At 40.6% G+C, this 21,865-nt stretch overlaps 2 protein-coding genes across 2 annotated transcripts; both read right to left on the reverse strand.

The window, feature by feature from the left end:
• Positions 1-206: 206 nt before the first annotated feature.
• LOC118408304 (guanylate-binding protein 5-like) lies at positions 207-6,167 on the reverse strand. Its single transcript, XM_035808996.1, has 9 exons — positions 5,873-6,167; positions 5,337-5,469; positions 5,089-5,215; positions 4,630-4,805; positions 4,043-4,170; positions 3,407-3,696; positions 2,054-2,249; positions 1,556-1,692; positions 207-1,122 (listed from the first exon to the last, which is right to left on the reverse strand). The coding sequence occupies exons 1-9, from the start codon at positions 6,165-6,167 to the stop codon at positions 895-897; spliced, it is 1,710 nt and encodes a 569-aa protein (XP_035664889.1). The 3' UTR covers positions 207-894.
• An 8,187-nt stretch (positions 6,168-14,354) lies between these two features.
• LOC118408299 (guanylate-binding protein 2-like) lies at positions 14,355-21,578 on the reverse strand. Its single transcript, XM_035808992.1, has 9 exons — positions 21,280-21,578; positions 20,837-20,969; positions 20,517-20,643; positions 19,888-20,063; positions 19,621-19,748; positions 18,950-19,239; positions 18,532-18,727; positions 15,554-15,690; positions 14,355-15,407 (listed from the first exon to the last, which is right to left on the reverse strand). The coding sequence occupies exons 1-9, from the start codon at positions 21,572-21,574 to the stop codon at positions 15,171-15,173; spliced, it is 1,719 nt and encodes a 572-aa protein (XP_035664885.1). The 5' UTR covers positions 21,575-21,578; the 3' UTR covers positions 14,355-15,170.
• Between the last annotated feature and the right edge of the window lie 287 nt (positions 21,579-21,865).

Here is a 21,865-nt window from a genome sequence, read left to right on the forward strand (position 1 = left end):
CCAGTATTACTGCCAAATTCTGACACCGACGTCATCAGATTTGCGATCTGTGCAGTGACAACTGAGTCATCAGATACTGTGTATGCATGGAACGCCATCAGAGACCAGGCTGCTGAGGATCTCATCGGGGTTCAAAATGACGTCTGAATTTCACATAAAATCCATACAATCAAAGTCATGCCTTTCATATAAAACGTTTGGTATCCAAAATTCCAAATGGAAACGTTTTATTGTACATTATCCGATCTGCCAGTTTATATTGTCACTCGAATATATGCCACTTTGATTACAGATTGTTCTTTGCGCGGCTATTCTTACAAAAAAATGACATAAATCGACAGCACTGAGTGCACATTAGCATTCTATAATTTATTTTCCACCAAGCGCTCTACAGCAACATAACATGAAAGATCTGAGGAAAATCATACAAGGGCAGAGGGTAACAGTTACCAATCTTACAATGTATCGAGATACGTAAAGTAACATGTCAAGTTTTAATTAGAACTGTCCTGGTTTCGCAGTAATGGTATAATTTCGTCAGAATACAATGACGTTAAAAACTGCTGGACGAACATTGCTTTAAGTATATTTGTACTACCTTGTAAAGTATAGCATTACAATACATATATGCCAATCGTTTTTAAAGGAACCTTGACTCTAATATTTTTAATTGGAGGAGAACAGCTTACCTTTCAAGGTATCATTAAGTACCTGACGTTATCTTCAACAGTGCAATGGTGCGTAATAACCCATTATATATCAATCCTTATCTATGTAGGTGTGTTTACCTTCGCAGTTGCATCGTATTGTAATCAAATTGTTCTAAATATCACCCTGAGGATTGACAACTACAATTGCATCTTGCTACTTTGCCACTTCAGCACGAATGCATGTTCAAAGGCCAAAAAGATCCAGAACGATTTCCAGAATATTTCTCCGTTCCTCCTCTCTCCGTGCTTGTCTGGCAGCTTCAGCTTCAGCCTCTGCAGCCCGTCTCTTCGCTGCTTCCGCATCCCTCTCGGCTTCAGCACGCCTCTGTGCCTCGGCGGCCCTCGCTGCTTCAGCTTTCGCCACTTTTTCCTTCTCAACGGCTCTTTCTGCTGCTGCCCCGGCCTCTTGTTTCTATCGAGAAATAAATAAAGATGAGTATCTCTTAGAAATATGCATTCAGGACACAGAAATTGGGATCTTTTTTATTTAAACTTTTACTTCTATCTGTTGGTAAATTTTCGCCTTTTGGGTATTTTTGGTCGTTTGGAGACTCGTATTATAACGACCAAAAATGGAAATAAATCATAAATTCTTTTGAACGGAATCGACAAATTATGTGACGTCCTTTGGGTACCGAAAATAATTTTACTTGCCCTTGGCTAAAACTCCTATCTACTGATTGCTTCTACTGAAAAAATGCCTGCAAATCCCTGAGGCCTCAAATCGTTGTTATCAGTAATTCCTATCGAGCTAACGAAATTGATATCGATCCCATTTTTTTTTAATCACCGAACATCAATACATTCAGTGGCTCTACTATTGCAAGAATATTATATTGTCCCACCATTCTCTGCTCTTCCTTTACCCGACGATCTTCCTCCACTAGTTTGTCATCAGTGTCCCTGATCGTGTCCCTCCTGGTCATCTCCGTGGCGCGGAAGGTCTCCAGTACTTTCTCAACTGCCGGGCCTTTTCCAGAAGCTAAACATACAACAAAAAGGCAATGAAACAGCCTCTCAACGATAATCCACAGTGAAGTAACACACTTTGTCAAGCCAACCGACGACACGACAGAAAATGACAAAACCGCCTCTGTAGTTTCAGAACAAGCTGCTATTGGACCAAAACTGAAAAAAATTGCATACGTCACAATTACCTTCCACCACAAGTCACGACCACAAATAATACCCAATAAAATCTGATGGATCACCAAGAAAACCCCAAATCACCATTGATCTCTAGTTAATCAGTGTATTAGAAGCGCAGACAAGCCAAAAAAATAGTTCCGGAGGCATTAGGCAATATTTGCAATGTACTACATCATTGTATGCCAGGACCTCACCTTTTTGCCTGTAGGCGCTGTATACGGCATCCATCTCTCTAACGTAAGTATTGAATCCATCGATTCTGTTGTAATCGCCCCTCCCCACTTTCTGTCGGACCTGCTGGTCGACTTCTTTGATGATCGCCTCACAGAGTTCCTTAGATTTGTCGCTGTTAAGCTTGACCAGGGCAATACGCTCTGCGTCGAGTTTCCTCTGAAATGGAAGGCTCAGTGTTAGTTTCATTTTGATAACGATAGTTGAGCTTTATCCGCGTAGAAACCTATATCCGTTGATTCGAAACACGGGGTGTTTAATACCCTCTTCACTTTGCGCGAAAATTGATCGGACGACGAACATGAGAGCTCTAAATGACATTTTCGGCGATTTTTAGTAATCGTCAGTGACTTTTACGAGTCGCCCAATGCTCGCTGTGCACCCAAAATTATCAGCGACTAGTTGCCTGGGATCTTAGAGGTCGCAGAGCTTTGAGGTGTCGGGCGAGTAGAGACCGACTTATTGATCATTGGTCGCAAATCGGATGAATTACGCCCGCTGGTCGGACGAGTTTTGCCCGAGTCCCGTTTGTTTGCAAATGTAGACTTTATTTGACCTAGCGAGTTATTCTGACATTGTGGCTCCAGTGGTAGTATGTGAGCTGGGTTTATCACACAATTTCTTTCCTGTGATCATTTCAAATTGCCACAACTACGACATCGAAATTGATTGAACTGTTGCCTTTTCGCTAGTAAGGTTTTGTCTGACCTTGTCCGCCTGCAAGAGGTGGCGCCATGCTATGAGAGGCTAATCATCATAATTGTTTTCCCAGGCGATCGCCAGAGCCTCGCTCAAATGTGGCAGTGACGGGTTTCAGGCGACCAATACGCGCGACCCTCTCTCGATCTTAAAAGAGGGACCTTCCAGCGATCGTGAAGTACGCCCGAAGATCGTCGGCAATGTGAAGGGGGCTGAAGCGATACATATTCGACGAACGGTGGTTTTAAACTGCAATACAATGTTGGAATTTGATACCGTCCGTGGACTTCATATCCCTAACTACCCGTTTTGTTTTAAAACCACGGATATAGGTTACCCCCGTGGATAAAAGTGAACTTGAAGTATCACTCAACATGTCAATTCTAGAACTTTGGCAGAATAGAATCAACGGTATTCAGAGGTGCTACTGCTAAGGATCAACTCTGTAATGTTGATTCTATGAATAAAGATTGAGATTCACTTCAGCTGCATAAATCGCTGGTTGAAGCTACGCACTGAGGATGCCCCTATCGTAGGTACAGCTTCTACTTTGCATTGGATCTTCAATTGACCTATAGCTACGGAAACACGTGAATGACAGTATAAAAGCCACTTACCTGAAGACGTTTCTTCCACGTTCCAACTTTGTCCCACTTCCCCACGTCTGCAGACAGCTTGGAGACTGCACCCTCCGCTGCAGTCTTAATGCGCCTGTTACAGGCCTCCTCGTCAGTCGGCATCAGTGGTTTCACTGTTTTCTCAACAGTCTCCTGGAACTGTTTCATCAGATCTTCGAAAGCCCGACTGTACTCTCCTTCTGCCATGGCCTCGTAAGCACCGAGGACTGACGGCAGAGCGTTTGGGTCGTTGATGGCGTTGACGTAGTACCGCATGATATGAAGAAGACCTGAAACAGATGGCAAGCCCATTGCCGTGAGTTTATATCATCATGGCAGCTGAAAGACTTGGAAAGGTTTATGGAAAGTGCTGTTCTTTGAGTATGCCCATTTCAAGAACTAAATATTGTTTGAGTGTTATTTGTGTAAAAAGAAAATCTCAATAAGTCTGATTATGTCACGAAACAAGCTTTTGATATTCTAAAACATCTACATGAACTCCTGAATGTTTCTGACTCAATTTTTCTGAATGTATTCACCTGCTTTTTTCCCAACGTGTATGTCAGTGTTAGGGAACAAAAGCATGATTGTATTAGAAGGAACTCAATTTGTTACGTTTTATGTTAAATGTCGTACCGGTGGTTCTTATGTCATCCCCGTTGACCCTCTTCACCATGCCGGAGTTCCAGATCTCACGGGTGAAGTTGTCAACGGTGTCTTTGTAATCTGTCTGTAGAGCGTCATCCCCTGCTCTGTCAAGGTTGCTGAAATGCATAAAAATAACAGGGTATTCCTGCTTTAACGTCTTGCACAAATGTGTGGTCCGAGGGCTACAGAAATGCAGATGGCAACATTCCTATGCATCTGTTACGGACGCAGGGGTAACTAATTTTAGCCTAGTCCCTCAGCTGACCACTTTCGGCGGCATTTGTTGATTACCAGAAGGACGTCGAATCTCAAAACTGCCCAAATTGCAGTGCAGTGCATTTTCCCCTTGAAAGGTTACCATAATTTTTGCCTCATAGTATCATACATTGAATGGGGCTACTAACGTCAATCGATCCCTGAAAATTGCCCCATGATCGAAAGAATACCGACTGTATCGAAAATGTCTGTTAGATCTACCAGACTCGTCGGTCGACCGATTTTGCTCTTGTGTGACAGGGACTAAAAGACATTAGTGGTTGTTAGAAACATAATCTATTGGAAACAGAGGCACAAACCTGAGAATATCGGAGTCAATGGAAGGTGCAGGAATAAGTCGAAGATGCCGCTTCGGGAAGAACGCCTTCACTGCTTCAGTCATCTCGTTGTGAGAACGGATTGATTTCGTGTGACCGTCTTTTCGCTCCAACATGTCCTCCAGGAACTCATCAGGGGATAGGCGTCTTCCGTTCCTCTGAATGTAACAAAAATAATTGACGTTCAGGCTACAAGTGAGCTACTAGGATATTTTTCCTTAGGAATCTCTTAAATCATATTTTTCGGACATCTTTTTCAAAGGTTGGTACAGTCTCTATGTGTCGAAGTTAAAGGGCATGTTTGAAAATCTTATTTAATGACCCAATACGCTTTTCTATGTAATAAAATTGCATAGTGAGTAAGTAAGTAGACATAAAGCTCAGCCTAAGGTGACAAAAGCCTACGCGGCAAAACTACCAATTTGACAGAAGACCACCTACTTGAGGAGGTTTAAGATGCGCATCTTGCACGGCCACCCACAGCTCAGGGAAGTGGTTGCCAAGATTGTTCCCTACGTCGTTACCATCTTTCTGAACACGGACATGCTCTGCGAGATCCCCCATCAACCTGAAGTTGAAAAGAAAAAAACAAATGCATTGGACTATTGGCAATACTGACAAACAATAATTCTATCAGTACACCCTTTGTGAAAGCAATCTAAAGCCCATAACAAACAACCTATAGCTACCTGAGCTGAGAAACAAAGCTGTGGTCTGGGTTACCCTGGAGGTTGAAGACCAGGTGGTTTGAAAGCAGGGTGGCCAAAACCAGATACTTCATATCTTTCTCGTTCTGTTCCTCTTCAGAGTAGTCACCGAGGCCTGCAAAGAGAGTTTTGTATTCGCTACTCGCTTGGCAATTTACAGCCATGATGCTAACGTTAAATACATTTCTTGTGCAAATATTGAATAAAGAGACTCCATTGACACAATCGCTGTCATATTTGCGGTCACAACGGTTACGCTTGAAGCCCCAAACGGTTACCGAATCTGCAAGAAGCGATATCTATATATCTGCATTGTAATGTGAACCAGTCAGAATTTCCCCGAGAAAGGGGACAGTCACTAAAAACGTCGATATCAGTGAAATTAAAACAACGGTTGTGTAAAAATATTTTCTTTATTCAGTGACTTACGAAACTGGTGGAACTATTCACGGAGTTGAAAATGTTCTTTTGCTATACATGTACATTTGCGCAGTCGTTTACCAAAAACATTTCGTTACCTTCAGTGTCGACAACCATCAGATACCGGTTGGTCTGAACGGGGTGGGGACCGATCCAGAACCAGAAATCCTTTGTTTTCGACTCCATTTCGTCTCCAAGCGGGAATCCAGACTTCCTTTTGCACAGGAGATTGGCAAAATGGGACTTTCCCTTCCTCATCGGCCCCACCACTGCCACCACGTCCACGGAGCGAGGCTGGAGGTTGGAGATGATCCTCTCCGCTTCAGGTGTGATGTAGATCTGTCTCCGGTTGTCCACCACCCGCGTTGATGTTAGCTTTATTGGACCATTCATGGTTCTTCCTGTGGATGATAGAAATTATGTCAGACAGAGGCTGCTAAACCTATTCTAGGGATTCAGTTGTCTGTTCTAATTTTCTATTGGTATACTTTCTTCCAGTGGGGTCCATACTTTACATCCCAAGCCGTTTGGTGGCCTTCTCAGAAATCTAAAGATTAAACCTTTGTGTCATGCCGAAACTGAAAGCATTGTTACATGAGATCATTCCTTAACTGAATTACAAATCTCTGTTGACTTATGAATTATTGTCCAAATATCAGTAACACCTGACATGCTAATGCAATCATACTTCTCCTAAAAAATTGCCAACTAGTTGCCGAACCACCATGGCATTACACCGATGTGCCACACATATGGTGACACAACACGAGAAAGATCCAAAGGCACTTGACAGGTTTTTTTAGGTCGCTAATCTTTATCCCTTGTCACACGTCAAGACATTTTCATTTGCTTCAACTTCTATGTAGTTTCTCCTTTTCGGAGAGCTTCTGGCATGAATCAAAGATAGTCGCATTCTTTCCTACTTGTTAAAAAAAGTTAAACCCTTCCCGCGCCTGATGGCGCATAGGGCGGTACCCATCTCTGTTTCCTTAGCCCTGGGCCACACAACGCAATCACTACAGTGGTGTGTGTTCAACTTCCATACTCTTTCCCGAATGCTGAGTGCTAAGCAGAGAAAGCAGCATGTACCATTTTTAAAGTCTTTGGTATGACTCGGCCGGGGATCGATCTCACGACCTACCGAATGCAAGGCGAACACTCTACCCACTAGACCATTGTTTCCTACTTGTACAACACAGTATACCAGTATACTCATTCGACCCCCCCCCCCCCTTCGTATTTTCAAAACGGCTTACTGTATACGATCACCAAATTTGCAGGGGTGGTTGTGCTCATCGAGTTTTCTAATTATATTCCTGAAATTTTTATATCATTATGACGCAATATGACGTAATTATGACGTCATTAATTGATATTTTTGCCTAAAACGGGGAATTCCCATAATACCTAAATATCTCACTCATAAAGTTACCAATTAAGGTTTCTTATTCATATTTAAGTGTTATAAGACTTCTGTTGTCAAAAGCCGACGCAACGACGTCAAAATGACTTCATAGAATGACGTCATCTGTAGTTTAGCTATCCGCCATTTTGGATTATCAGCCATAAATTTTTTTAAGATACATTTTTTTCAACATATAACGCTAAAACCCCATGGAAATGGATTAAAAACGTTCACATGAATGTTTTCTGTGAGAAAATACCACGTAGTGATGAAATCTGAGTGAAAATAAGCTTGTTATACTTAAAATAATGATATTGTCTGAGCACTAGCGACTTAGTACTTGTGTACATAGGGTTTGTCCGCCCCACCTTGGAACACGCCTGCCAGGTCTGGCACCCTGGGCTTACAGTAGAACTGTCATGTATGATTGAGCGTGTCCAAGCCAGGGCCTGTAAGATCATTCTTGGTCGTTCTTTCAGTTCCTACAGTTCAGCGCTACTGATGTGTAAACTAGAACCTCTGCATGTAAGGCGTAAAGCTCTCTGCCTGAAGTATGCCAGATCTATTGTTCATTCTGAGGTTTTCAACTGCTGGCTATACTACCACCACACCGCTCTGAGGCACATAGTAGGATCCTCAGAAATGCTGACAACTTCAGCCAGTTTAAGTGCCGAACATCGCGTTTTAGGAATACCACGCTGCCATATTGTATCGATCTGTTAAACTCACATTAGACTTTGAAGTGTCACATTTTAATCATTCAGAATGAGATCGATTTTAAAATTGACATAGATATATATTCACCTGATGGTGTGCAGATCCACACTTTTAAATTGTAAAGTTTAGTGGAAATTGTGATAAGTATATGTAGATTAATGCACTTAGGCAGGACATTCCATTGTTTTGTCCTAAGCGCTAGCCTCTCCTGTACAATTTAGTCCTCGGACTATAATCTTGTACATGACATTGTGTGTTTAAATAAATAAACCAGTTCTCTCTCTCATTGTCGGCCATCTTGGATTTTGACCGATTATGTCATCTCATTAGCATAATTTATGAATATTTCATTATAAATGTTCAACTAAGATGTGTTAGATAATAAATATATATGAAAAGAAGTTAAGTTTAGCAAGAATATCTTAAAATCCCATTGTTTAAACCAAAATTAGTGATTTTTGTAAAATGTGCCTTTCAGAAACCCGTTGCCATGGCAACACGAAAAATCATAAACTTACCCAATTTTTTTTCAAATTGTTGCCAACAACATTTTAGGAAAACTCATCAAGTTTGGTTGCTCTAGCACAAGACGTTTGGGAGCTATAGGAGGTCAAAGAGGTTACTTTTAGCCCCCCCCCCCAGTCTGGATTGTTTCATTTAATGGGTGAGAGAATTCATCATTGCTTACAGACTCATTACAGCTAACAGATTCATCGCATCTAACAATCTCCTCATGTATCATGATTCACTTGGCGTTGAAAAAGTCCTTATTTCTAGTGTGTTCTGCAGCACACTGCCGCTTGCTCCAAACAGATCTCATCGTGTCATCGGCTTGGTTTGGTGTAAAGCATTCAAAACGCCATTAAGGACATAAAGTTTAGCTCTTCTTCTTTTCAGTAGTTCCAGGGGAGAATGGCGGATTCCTTGTCCCGTCCAACCCTCTATAACTCCTCGCAGTTGTACTCGAAATTGATCACATTCAACTAATGTATGCCAAAACTGTTGATACAGCCTTATCCGCATATGTCCATGACATGCCTATTCCAATTATCTGGTCGTACTAATGTATTATAGAACAAAGTAGTCAAAAAGATTATATAAAAAAATCCAAAATCAAATAGTTTTAAATAATGTAATCCAAAATGATCATGAAGCCATTTGCCGATATACCTCTTCAGAATTATTTATTTTGGGATTTCGTGTAATTTTAGACTAAAATGTGTATTCTGCAAAATGCCTTATTGAACAGGGGAGGCATTTTTTTTCAATTTGTGACTTGCAAACAGGCAAGTCTTCAAACAGGCCCTGATACCAAGACGCATCCGACCTTTGACCCTCATAGACCTTTATGATTTTGTGACCTTGAGTTGTTATTCATTTATATTCAGTATGACTAGCTATTCTTTTGAGTTAATAGTATGTTTTATTGATCCGTTACTTTTATATCATTGTGAATTTATCATGTATTCCATGATCCATCCTATGATAATTAGCAATGCTTTTTACTAATCTTGCTTAGCTATGATTTTGTAAGGTCTCCCTTGGAAATCAGTTACCGGCTTACCTGAAGGGACCACCCCACAAGATCCATAAACTGGGTCAAATGTTCACTTTTTGAGACATGTTTGTGAACCGGTCCATTTTAATGGGGGTGAACTGGGAGAGCCCATTCTTGAACAAAACATTTAACTAAAACTCTAACCCTAGCCTCAATACCGGTCGAGTCGACCAAATAAATTCTTGGCCCGATCGCGAGCTGGTCTGATTACGTCGTAGGTATTGGCCAAGTAAACTAAGGTTGGCGACTAGCTGCCCGTTCTAGATTTCGACGCCCGCTCCATAATCAATATGATGGGCCGTACTTGGACGCAAATAAAAGACTTCTCCTCATCATTGGCATGTTATCCCTCCACAACAGTCTCCCTGTGTGCGTTGTTGTAGCTCAAACCGTCAACGTCCTCAAGTAAAAGCTTTGGAGGGGGATGAAGTACACGTCGTACTCATCATCATAAACTCTCAACATAAACGTTGGACTTTGATCTCATAGGCATTATGCCTCTAATCCGAACACTATAATATGGTACATGATAGGATATGAACAGCATATTCTTACCTGAATGTTGTCTCTACCCCAGCTTAAGTCTATGATGATAGCCGAGTCTGGCCCCTTACGTTCTTTGCCTTCTAGAGTGCCTGCCCAGTGTTCCTATATTTCTATGAGCAGTGTTTATTGTTCACACAACACACACACGGTGATACTGAATGATTCATGTATGCGGAATGTCAGTATTGATTCAATGCAAAGTCTAAATCAATTTCCCCCCCCACGGCGTAACAGGTCAATTGATTAACACCCCGTTGACTTTTAAAAATCTCTTACTTACGTTTTTTCAACTAAAAACTAGAGTTCCATGAACACATACCTTTGCCAAATAAACCAGGTTTGTTATGTAGAATGATGTCTGTAGACAAATGCGTTACTCATTTCATTTTCTTTATAATTAAATGCTTGGAGTTGGTTTATAAAATTTCGGCATTTATTATGCAAATTAGATCCCAATTTATAATTAATTGATATCAAATTGTATGAAGCATTACTTAAGCTATCAGCATACCAAAAATCATGATGATCCTTTGATCCATTCTTGACTTATTCTCTTTCAAAGTCTTTAAATACACCTCTTACTCTCTTCCCTCTTTCTCAGTTACATATGTGACAACTTTGATGAAAGTACTATAATGGAATGCAGTGGATTTATGAACTTTTCCTAATCAATTATGCAAATTAGCTGTTAACTTGCATAATAAGTATCACATTATATAAGTCTTCATTTAGGCTATCTACATGCCGAAAATCATGACGATCCGTCTACACGTTAATATTTTCTCATTAATTATGCAAATGAGATCATCATTTGCATGATAAATATGTATTGACATTTCTCTCTTTCTCAGCTACATATGTGACAAGTTTTAAATCCCTATCATGGAATGTAGTGAATTTATAAAGTATCCTAGCAAATTAGCTGTTGATTTGCATAATTGTTATCTCACTATGTAGGTCTTCACTTACGCTAGAGTCCATTCCAAGACACCATGAGGGTTTTTAGGCGATATTTATAATTAGTCTGAATTATTTTGAATAAAAGAATATCTGAGCCACAATAATTAGATTATTTTAAAAAAATTGACTGAGAAAATACTCATATATTTGAATTCCTTTGAATATTTTAGAAACATTTTGAAAGTAACTGTACAAAAATATCTTTATTTAGAATAATTGTGAAACCTCTGTGTGATTATTTCACATTTACAAATATTTACAAAAAATGGTAAACCTGGCCAAATGGTTAAATTAGTTTATTGCCCCCATAAAACTAAGCCCTATTGTTGCATCTGTATATTTTTAGATTTTACTGCTGGGTACTGGTGGATCCTTTGTGGTGGGCCATTGTTGCATGGCACCCAGCCATACTTTGCAAGGATGTGTGAATTGCTATCTTCCCAGCCCACTCAACCATTTACAAAAAATGGTAGAAAATGGTAAATAATGGTAGAATGTTGTTATCATTATTTAGAAACCATTAGAAGTATCCAATTCCACACGATGAATATTTCCAAAGTTTTACAGGACCAGGGAAATATTTATAAAGTTGAAACAGTGTTACAAATATTTCTGAAGTATCAAATGTCCTAGACATATAATTACAAAACATTCAAATCAATTCTAAACAATGGCCACAAACATCCGCATGGTGTCTTGGAATGGACTCTACCTACATACAAAAAAACATGATGATCCGTCAACATGTTCATATTTTCTCATTAATTATGCAAATGAGGTCATCATTTGCATAATTGATATCTGTCGACATTTCTCTCCTTCCCAGCTACATATGTGACAAGTTTGAAAGTCCTATCATGGAATGTAGTGGATTTATAATTTTTCCTCATTAATTATGCAAATTAGTTGCTGATTTGCATAATTAGTATACCATTATGTAAGTCATCACTCATTCTATCTACATACCAAAAATCATGACGATCCGTCAACACGTTGTAGAGTTATTCTCATCCAAAGTTTGAAAGGAAACCGGCGCCTGCAGTTCCAAAAAAGCCGCTAGGGGGCCCAAACTCACAGCACTTACTCTCTGCCTCGAGGGCTATCTACCACTCATGATCACAGCATGTCCAGAACACGAGATATAAAAAATTGAGGTTCTGCTGCAGTACCTTAGCAAGCCGCTAGGGGGCCCATTATCGAACTTGACCTTCGTTTTCCCGACCCCTACCCACCTACCAAATATTATCGGGATCCATCCAAGACTTCTTGAGTTATGCTGTTAACAGACAGACACACACACACACAGACTCACAAGCCCAAAACATAACCTTAGCCATTCTGGCAAAGGTAATAAAGCGATAGTCACTTCTTTGAGAGTTTTAGCATGCTCAACCCTCCCCTCCCACACGTAGACACCCTTACAACAATGCCGCGTTGATGTGGAGGAGGGTACGGTTAGTGAGTTCAAATAATCTATTGTATTGTTCATACAATGCTGAATCGATATATATAAATATAAATCTTTGTTACACAAAGCATTTTTCTTTGTCTCAGCAGGCAAAGCAAGGCAAGACTGTGCAATTCAACTTTTACCTTACACCCCAAATATATACATTAATTTTTTTATAAAGTTGAACTAAGAAGCTACCTAGTATATGCAACCTTATTCGGTCCCTAAATTACAAAACATCTGTAAAAATACCGCTCCACATTGTTAAGACGATGAGATGACAGCCTTCAATTCCTTACCGTTCACAATAACTTGTTTGTGTACATGAATATTGTGAATTGCAGGAACAAATATACATAGAAACACTAAAGCACACCCAGAAACACACACTCACACAGACTAACACACACAGACACACACATACAAACACGGAAGCCAAATCAAACAAGTGGCTTATAAACGTTCTTACGTACACCACCCAACAGTTGGCAAAGGTACTGCAGCATGTTATAATACCATACACTTACACCTCACAGTTCATTCATCCCAGGAAACAGGAAAAAAAACATCGGTGTATAGTAAGCCAAGTTAAGTATATATATTAGCTTGTTCTTTTTTGGTACGCAAGGATTCTCGATTTTTACACCAGGTCACCCTCACTCTTTAAATCAATGTTTGGGTTCTTTTAAATGCTTTTGACAGTTGAGGATTACGCCTGAATGTCCGCCATACATGTACTCACGCAATTGTTCAGGTATTTATCTAGACCTCGGTGTCACGTGCATATACATATTCCTGAACAACGTAAAACACTAGCAGTGGACACCATTTTTTGACAAAAAGAAATCCAATCCGGTGACAATTGGGAGTTTACTTATATGTACTCTGAGGTTACTGATTTAAGATTGATAGTATTTACATCTAAGAAGTATTTGATTTACCTTCGCTCACAACCAGTGTAACGAATAAACCACCAGTCCGGCATGTACGGAGCTGGAGACGGTTGTTCTGGACTGGCTGGGGAAGATGCTGCACCTGCCGGAGCACCTGCTGGCCGGGACAGCTGGGGCAGGTGGAGGGGTCATACAGGTGAGGAGATGTATAAAAGTATATCGTCATATGGTACAATTCTAAACATCGCAAGTCTAAACTGTGGTCCCAATGTCTAAAAAAAAACTAGTTTCCCTTTTTCTCTCGCTCGCTCTCTCTTTCTCTGCCCCGTCACACATACACACACACACACACACACACACACACACACACTCAGTCTTCGCTAGACAGATTTCTTTAACCTGCTTATTTGTGCCATGCTTCCATAACACCTATTTACTAAATGGTCAATGAAATTGTCCAATGTAAGGTTTTGATCGACATGTACTCCTAGAACTGCGTAGACGCTTGGCAGTTAGTTCTTGTCGAAGCATCTGCCGCCTGGGTTCCAGCTTTGGTGATGGTGCGATCCTTAATTGTCTTGTTAATCATACGGTATCTTAATTTATTGGATTCAGGTGCATAAATGCCTCAGGAGAGAGCCTAATGGTATAATCTTGTACACCAGTAGCTTGACAAAAGGCTAATTACTGGGAGGAAACATCCTGCATTTTCTCATAATGTTCCTTTCCAGCTCCAACAATGCTTATTGAATAAGGCAAGTGACATATATATTACCTTTAAAACATAGACATGTAAAAGTGATTTTTATGAATCTTAAATGTTACTTGCCTTTGCAAAAATATTGTAAATGGAAGTGATACATAGTAATATAACATTGTCTGAGTTTTATATAAAATTCATTCATGGCTAGCAGAAATTTTAGTTTTCCAAACGCGTCTTAGGACCACTGAGCATTGTAATCTAAAGCATGTGTAATCTTTATTACATAAGCTTGCAATTTGCTTTTACATCGATGTGAAAGTAAACAACACAATAAAGTGGCTGTGCATGCTCATTTAAAGTAAGACTTTAATTTCAACCAAGCAGTCTACACCAACAATATATGAACGACCTGTGAAAAACTAAAAATTATTAAAGTTAACATGTATCAGTTTATCATTGTATGCATGTATGATACATATACATCAGGGTAAGCTTTCGTTCCGGCTCGTTCATAGTGTACGTTATTGTGTGATGTGACATGTCAAGCTAAAAGCATTACATTTTGCCACCGACGTAAACATAATATCACAATGAATATGTCAGGTCTTGATTTACTTGGTAATATTCTTGGTGAGAATCTTGATTTTATACATAATAACAGTGCGTTCGTTACAAAGAAAAACTGTATTGTTGTATTTACAATACTGAACTGATATTTCAATGCAGATTGTATAACTGCGGACATACACACCACTGTCAGTAAACAAAAAAACAAACACACCATGGGATTAGGATGCCTCTGTTTTCATAGAGGTTATAATAAAGTCTATAATTCTTTGTCTATACTACAGTGGTTTCTCCTGTCGCTGCATGCCTCGTTTTCAAATCACAGTGAAGCAACCAAAGCAAAGCTTAACCCGATACACCGTATCGTAGACATGATATTATGTTTTTGTTTTCTCCAGTATCCTACCACCAGAAGAAAAGAAATCCCTTCAAGGCGAAACACTACCTTAAGATTAAGGTTTCGTAATGAATGAAATAAGACTTGCTAAATCCACTCACACTTGGGTATACCCTTATTGATAAGTATTGTGGGTTCTTCGGCATGGTCAAGGTGTGATTTTAGGCACTCATTTGTATTTGTTTCAAGTGGGCTCAAACTTATGGCCCATTATTCCTTCGCGCTGATTCCTCTAACGCGAGCGCAAGTAAATAAGCCATGCCTCTCAACCCCTGCCCCACAGCATACAAGCCCATCCCTGCCACATCAGCTGCACCCATGCCACCTCCGTTGCCTTGAGCCCTTTCCATCAGCCTCTCATTGGCCCTCTCTGCTTCAGCCCTTGCTTGCCTTTCCCTTTCAGCGACCCTCTCTTTTGCCTCCTCAGCCTCTCGTCTCTATTAGCAAAGCACCAAAGCCAAGATTAGTACCATGTTGAAATATGCATGGCATATGAATAGCACGATTTTCTGTAAGTGACAGCTGTGCAGTCATTCTGTAAAGTACATTTGGTATGATATTCCTCACCAGTGAAGATCCTTACCTTCTTCTGTTCTTCCTTGAATCGGCTGTCATCCTCTTCTGCCTTTCGAGCTGCGTGCTTGATCGTGTTCCTCCTTGTCTCCTCCGTTGCGCGAAAGGTCTTAAGGACCTTTTCAAATGAAGGGCCTTTTCCAGAAGCTGAAACGTCAGCAAGAAAAGGAAAGTCCATATGAGCTTTTTACCTAATAGTGTTAAGCATAAAGAAGTTAGAAAAACATAGGATGTCGGGCAAGATGTGCGTATGTATGTGTTTGCTTGTGTGGGTGCGTGTGGGTGCGTGTGTGCGAGTGTGTGTGTGTGTATGTGTGTTTGTGTATATATACATAAATAAACTCGGCACAAAAAGTTTGGAATATAAACTTTGGCTGATCATATTTCCGTTGTTTCTGCATCAATTTTAATGTGTTATATATCAATAGAAAGCGTGTGTGATTTCCTTTTATATGGTATCAAACTCCTTATGATTGTAAATTCGTAAAAAGAGCACCAGGGTTACTTACGTCAGTGGGTCACGAAAATAAAGTGCCCAAATTTCAATTTTTGTGTTCAACTCTGTATCATCCTGCTTGTATGGTTGTGGGTGTCAAGGATTCAATCTATCATTTTTCACGTAATCTTTGGTATACAGAACATCCAAGTCTATCTTTAACATTTGAGTAGAGTATATGTGTTCTTTTGGCTGTAGGATGACTGAATCGAGGTGTGGAGGCGGCAAGGAGAATGCCACGCTGACTGTCGCACGGATAGAGCGTAACAGCGCGTAGCGCTTGGTGTGGTGTATGTATGGCTGCCACAGGAAAAACAAGGTTCACTATCATCCCAGACAAGACAACCTCAATGCTGTGATATACAGGGACACCATTCTCCATTCAGTCGCAATGTCTTAGCCTTCAATATGGGGTCGAATGACATTCTGTAAGATTACACCACCCGTCCACGCACAGTCTGTATTGATCCTTGCTCTGTGTGGACGGGCGTTGTTGTCTAAAGCCCCGGTCACAAAGCGCGTACGATTCCTTGCGATGGACTATTCCGCATATCGTACGATGAGCGCAGTACATCGCAAGAAAATCGTAAGCATCGCAAGCCATCGCAACGCATCGGATGGTGTTCAAAATTTTTCCAGCGTCGCACGTTTTTTCACTTGTGTCTCTTCTGTATAGCCGTCTGACCGCTTTTGTGCTTCTTTAACCAACAAAATGTGGACATAGCTGTTAAATACCTTCCTATAATATCTTTAACTGTAAAAATAAATTTAAAAAGACCATGACAACAAGAGTATTAGAAGCAAAAGTTCAAATCAAGCGTGAGTACTGGTATGGTTATCTCGGCCTGCTTGCCGGCTCTTCGTGTCAGGCTCTTTCGAAGATCGTATCATGATATGCTATCAACAAAAAGATGCCATCATACAAAATCATATGATAAGCATTATATCATATATATTTCCGACTCATAGAGCCTGCCTTTATGTTCGAGTTGTCCCCATGGTTATTACGATTATGGTAAACTGACCCAAGACCGACGAGAGCTGAGATTTGATCTAATTATAAACTCACGTGCATGAAGCGATCAAACAATTGTCTGCATCACCTGTGCGGGGCGCGCTGTTCTCTTGTTGCGACTGTGGCAGTTGCGACTGATATATGTCCCCTTTTCGTCAATATCGACAATATCAGGGAAAACTGAAACCATCACAACATGCTAAAAAATCATAAATCTATAACCTCATCAGTAGACGAAAATTGCCGTAATGAACTCTGCTATGGGGGCAAATAAAATCTTACGACGATAGCGAAATTTTGAACATGTTCAAAATCCATTTCAGCTCTATTTTTCGCCATACGACGCTCCCCGATTTACTATGATTCACTGCGATTGACACAGGCACGCTCTTATGACCTCATCGTACGATGCACTACGCGCTTTGTGACCACGGCTTTATAAACCATTGCTTCCGATTTTCTTCCGACTTACGTCGCACTGCGCTTATCCTGCGCATCGGAAGGAATCGCAAGGAATCGTACGCGCTTTGTGACCGGGGCTTAACACTTGCAGAATTACATTTGGTCCCCCACACACGCTAAAGAGGTATGACATTGTGACTGCATGGAGAATGGTGTCCTTGTATCTCACAGCATTGAGGTTGTCTTGTCTGGGATGATAGTGAACCTTGTTTTTCCTGTGGCAGCCATACATACACCACACCAAGCGCTACGCGCTGTTACGCTCTATCCGTGCGACATTCAGCGTGGCATTCTCCTTGCCGCATCCACACTTCGATTCGGTCATCCAACAGCCAAAAGGGCACATATACTCTTACCAAATGTTAAAGATAAACTTGGATGTTCTGTACACCAAAGATTACGTGAAAAAGGGATAGATTGAATCCTTGACACCGCACCCATACCAGCCGGGTGATAAAGAGTTGAACAGAAAAATTGAAATTTGGGCACTTTATTTTCATGACCCACTGACGTAAGTAGCTCTGGTGCTCTTTTCACAAATTTATAATCATACGGAGTTTGATACCATATCAAAGGAAATCACACACGCTTTCTATTGATATATAACACATTAAAATTGATGCAGAAACAACGGAAATATGATTTGCCAAAGTTAATATTCCAAACTTTTTGTGCCGAGTTTATATGTGCGTGTGTGAGAGAGAGAGTATGAGAGGGCGAGCGAATGTATGTGCGTGTGTGTGTGTGTGTGTGTGTGCGTGTGTGTGAGAGAGAGAGAGAGAGCGTGTGTGTGTGTGTGTGTGTGTGTGTGAGAGAGAGAGAGAGAGAGAGTTTTTGCATAGTGCACTATATAAACAATACAGCGTTGCCCTACATCTTAGTGCTGCTACCTTTAATTAGTATTTTGCAGTATGCCCAGCCTGTATAAACAGGGGAATAAAAGCTCAAAGCTCTGATTGCTTTGTTTAAAAACTCTTATATTGAAGTTGCATTTACAGAGTTGACGATGTCTCACCTTTTTGATTGTAGGTGCGGATCACACCCTCCATGTCCTTTACATACATGTCGAACCCCCCGACTCTGTTGTAGCCACCACTTTCCACTTTCTGTCGGACACTTTTGTCAGCTTCCCCCATGATCTTTTCGCAGACATCCTTTGACTTGGAGCCGTTAATCTTGAGCAACCCAAGACGTTCTGCTTCCATTTTTTCCTGAAATTGAAGGGCCAAGCATTATTTTAACTTATCAATAATTGAAATGCCATTTCATTCTACCATGAACTTTAAGCCTGCTACGTGACCCCTTAAGTTTTTACAGCATGTCACAGCTACGTTGTCAAATACGTATTCCAAGTCAACGTACGTGGTATTTGTTTGGTCGTTTCGTTCTTTCTCATATTTCTAACATATTATTCAATTCCAGGGAAAAATTACCTGGAGACCTTCCTTCCATGTTCCGTCTTTGTCCCATTTCCCCACGTCTGGAGTCAGCTTCGAAACGGCATCCTCTGCCGCTGTTGTGATCCTTCTGTTGCAGGTCTCCTCGTCAGTCGGCATCAGTGGCTTTATTTTTTTCTCCACAGTTTTCTGGAATTGTTTCATGCACTCGTTCGAAGCCCTACGACACTCCCCTTCCACCATGGCCTCGTGAGCGCCGATGACAGATGGAACGGCGTTTGGGTCGTTGATGGCGTCGACGTAGTACTTCATGGCGTGAATAAGGCCTGAAACAGATGATAGCCTCAAAGCCATCGTCGTGAGTTCGCCTCTTTCTTGGAAAAATTGTAACTGACAGTTGACAAATTCTAACTGTTCTAGGATCAGACAGACATTGGCTTTTATTGCAAATAATGTTGCTTTTATAATCATATACTATGACTTGAAATATATCATTTGCCTTAGCCCATTTAGATAGAGCAAAAGTATTTTGTTGTGCATGACAATAGCGTAATAAAAAAATTGATAAGTTCTGGAAAAGTATAGCAACTTAGGAATTTGATTACTAACATACTTATTCAGTCACTTCCTTTTTTTTTCAAACTTTCTGCTGGGACAGAAGGGACAAAATATACTCCGTCTGCTGAGTTCCTTGCTAAATACCATACCTGTTGTCTTTATGTCATCTCCATTAACCCTTTTGACCTGACCAGAGTTCCAGATCTCATGGGTTAACTTGCCGACAGTATCCATGTATTTCTTTTGTAGTTCGTTATCCGTCACCTTGTCAAGGTTGCTGAAATTCACAATTGCAAATGCATCAATGTGCAATAGTATTCTTTTTTTATATCATAACGTTCTTCCAAGGAATTGATGGACTATCGTGGCAGGCAGAAATGCTAATTATGCCTGGAAACTAATCCAAAAGTGCATACCTCAAGACATCCGTGTCAATGGAGGGTGCAGGAATCATTCGGAGATGCCGCTTCGGGAAGAAAGCCTTCACTGCGTCAGTCATCTCATTGTGGGAACGGATTGATTTTGTGTGGCCATCTTTTCGCTTCAGCATGTCCTCCAGAAACTCATCAGGGGTCAGGGGTTTACCGTTCCTCTATGTATATCAAAAGCAAATAGTAGTTATCATCACAATACTACATCACAGCAACGAAATGTTTTAATATTTATGTGCCTTTCTTTTGCTTTCCTTTTTCTATGGGAGTCCGAACTCATGCATTGATTAATTCATATATTTAGGCGTCTTGTTAATCCCATTTTCTATAGTGTGCATGCGATGTTGAGAATATAACTTGTGCGCAATTGCTCATTTTGAAATTCCGTGCCGAATGTTTCACCACAATTGGAAAATACCTGGTCTGATCGATCCATCGACTAAACATTCTGATCTCATGTCAAAAAGCCCATGGTACGTAGAAGGCGACATGCCAAGATTAAAAATATATATTTTGGGTAAAACTAATGTTATGTATGTTTATGACAAAAGAAGAGAACATGTCCTTGGAGGACATATATAGTCCTAGAATTTAGGTACATTTAGGTAACTTACTTCAGGTGGTTTTAGGTGCGCCTGTTGCACGGTAACCCATAGCCCCGGGAAGTGCTCACCAAGGTTGCTACCATCGTCGTTTCCATCTTTCTGTACACGGATACGATCTGCGAGATCTCCCATCAACCTTGGATGAAAGGAAAAAAAATATACTAAGCCTGTACATATTTACATGAGAGGCTTGCATCTTACTGTACAAGCGTTGTCTCTCACAATTTACTTCACAATCCATTGAAAATCCATGATGATCCACAACACGCGGCCCATCTGCATTTGTATTGCTATGTATCGATAGTGGTTAGGTCAAAGAAAAAATGCACCTCAGATTAGAAACAAAGCTGTGGTCTGGGTTTCCCTGGAGGTTGAATACCAGGTGGTTTGAAAGCAGAGTGGCCAAAACAAGGTTCTTCATGTCTTTCTCGTTCTGTTCCTCATCGGAGTAGTCGCCCAAGCCTGCAAATATATATACATTGACATTCTTTTATACACGTGTATTTGCAAGAGAAGGGTAAAAAATGATACTTTTGCATGCATCTCACACAGTAAATGCAGAATCAGCCATTTACGTTGTAAGCATGACAGGGGAAAGAACAATATCAGTATGTCTATTCAAATATCAGCTTCTTCGTTACAAATATTTTCTGTTTCGACAAACCCACTGACAATTACAAATATGCGTTATACTCTACAGGGTACAGTCATTGATAAGCATTAATATAGCAATTGCTTAACTCTGCTAATATTCGTGCGAAAATGATTTTACCTTCAGTGTCGATGACCATAAGATAACGATCTATCTGAACAGGGTGGGGAACGATCCAGAACCAAAAATCTTTTGTTTCCGATTCCAATTTGTCTCCAAGTGGAAATCCAGCCTTCCTTTTGCACAGGAGATTTGCTAAATGGGACTTTCCCTTCCTCATCGGCCCCACCACTGCCACCACGTCCACGGAGCGAGGCTGGAGGTTGGAGATGATCCTCTCCGCTTCGGGTGAGATGTAGATCTGTCTCCGGTTGTCCACCATCCGCGTTATTGTCAGTTGTGTTGGACCTTCCATGGTACTTCCTGAGAAAAATAAACAAATACATGCATGTCAGAGGCTGTAAGCCCTTTAGCAGAGATCCATTGTGACTTGTTATCTCCATGAAAATGGAGGTATTGTTTTCGGTGTGCATGTGTGTGTGTGTGTCTATTCTATAGGTTTGTCTGTCTGGCTGTATGACTGTTGGATTAGATTAGATTAGATAAGTTGTTAGATATTAGCAATAGTATATAGTTCTTCTCCAAAGATTGCCACACATTCTGCAAATTACAACAGTTATGCAATGAAGTTCCCCTTCTTCTTGCA

Source organism: Branchiostoma floridae, unplaced genomic scaffold (assembly GCF_000003815.2).
Source record: "Branchiostoma floridae strain S238N-H82 unplaced genomic scaffold, Bfl_VNyyK Sc7u5tJ_1567, whole genome shotgun sequence".
NCBI lineage: Eukaryota > Metazoa > Chordata > Leptocardii > Amphioxiformes > Branchiostomatidae > Branchiostoma > Branchiostoma floridae.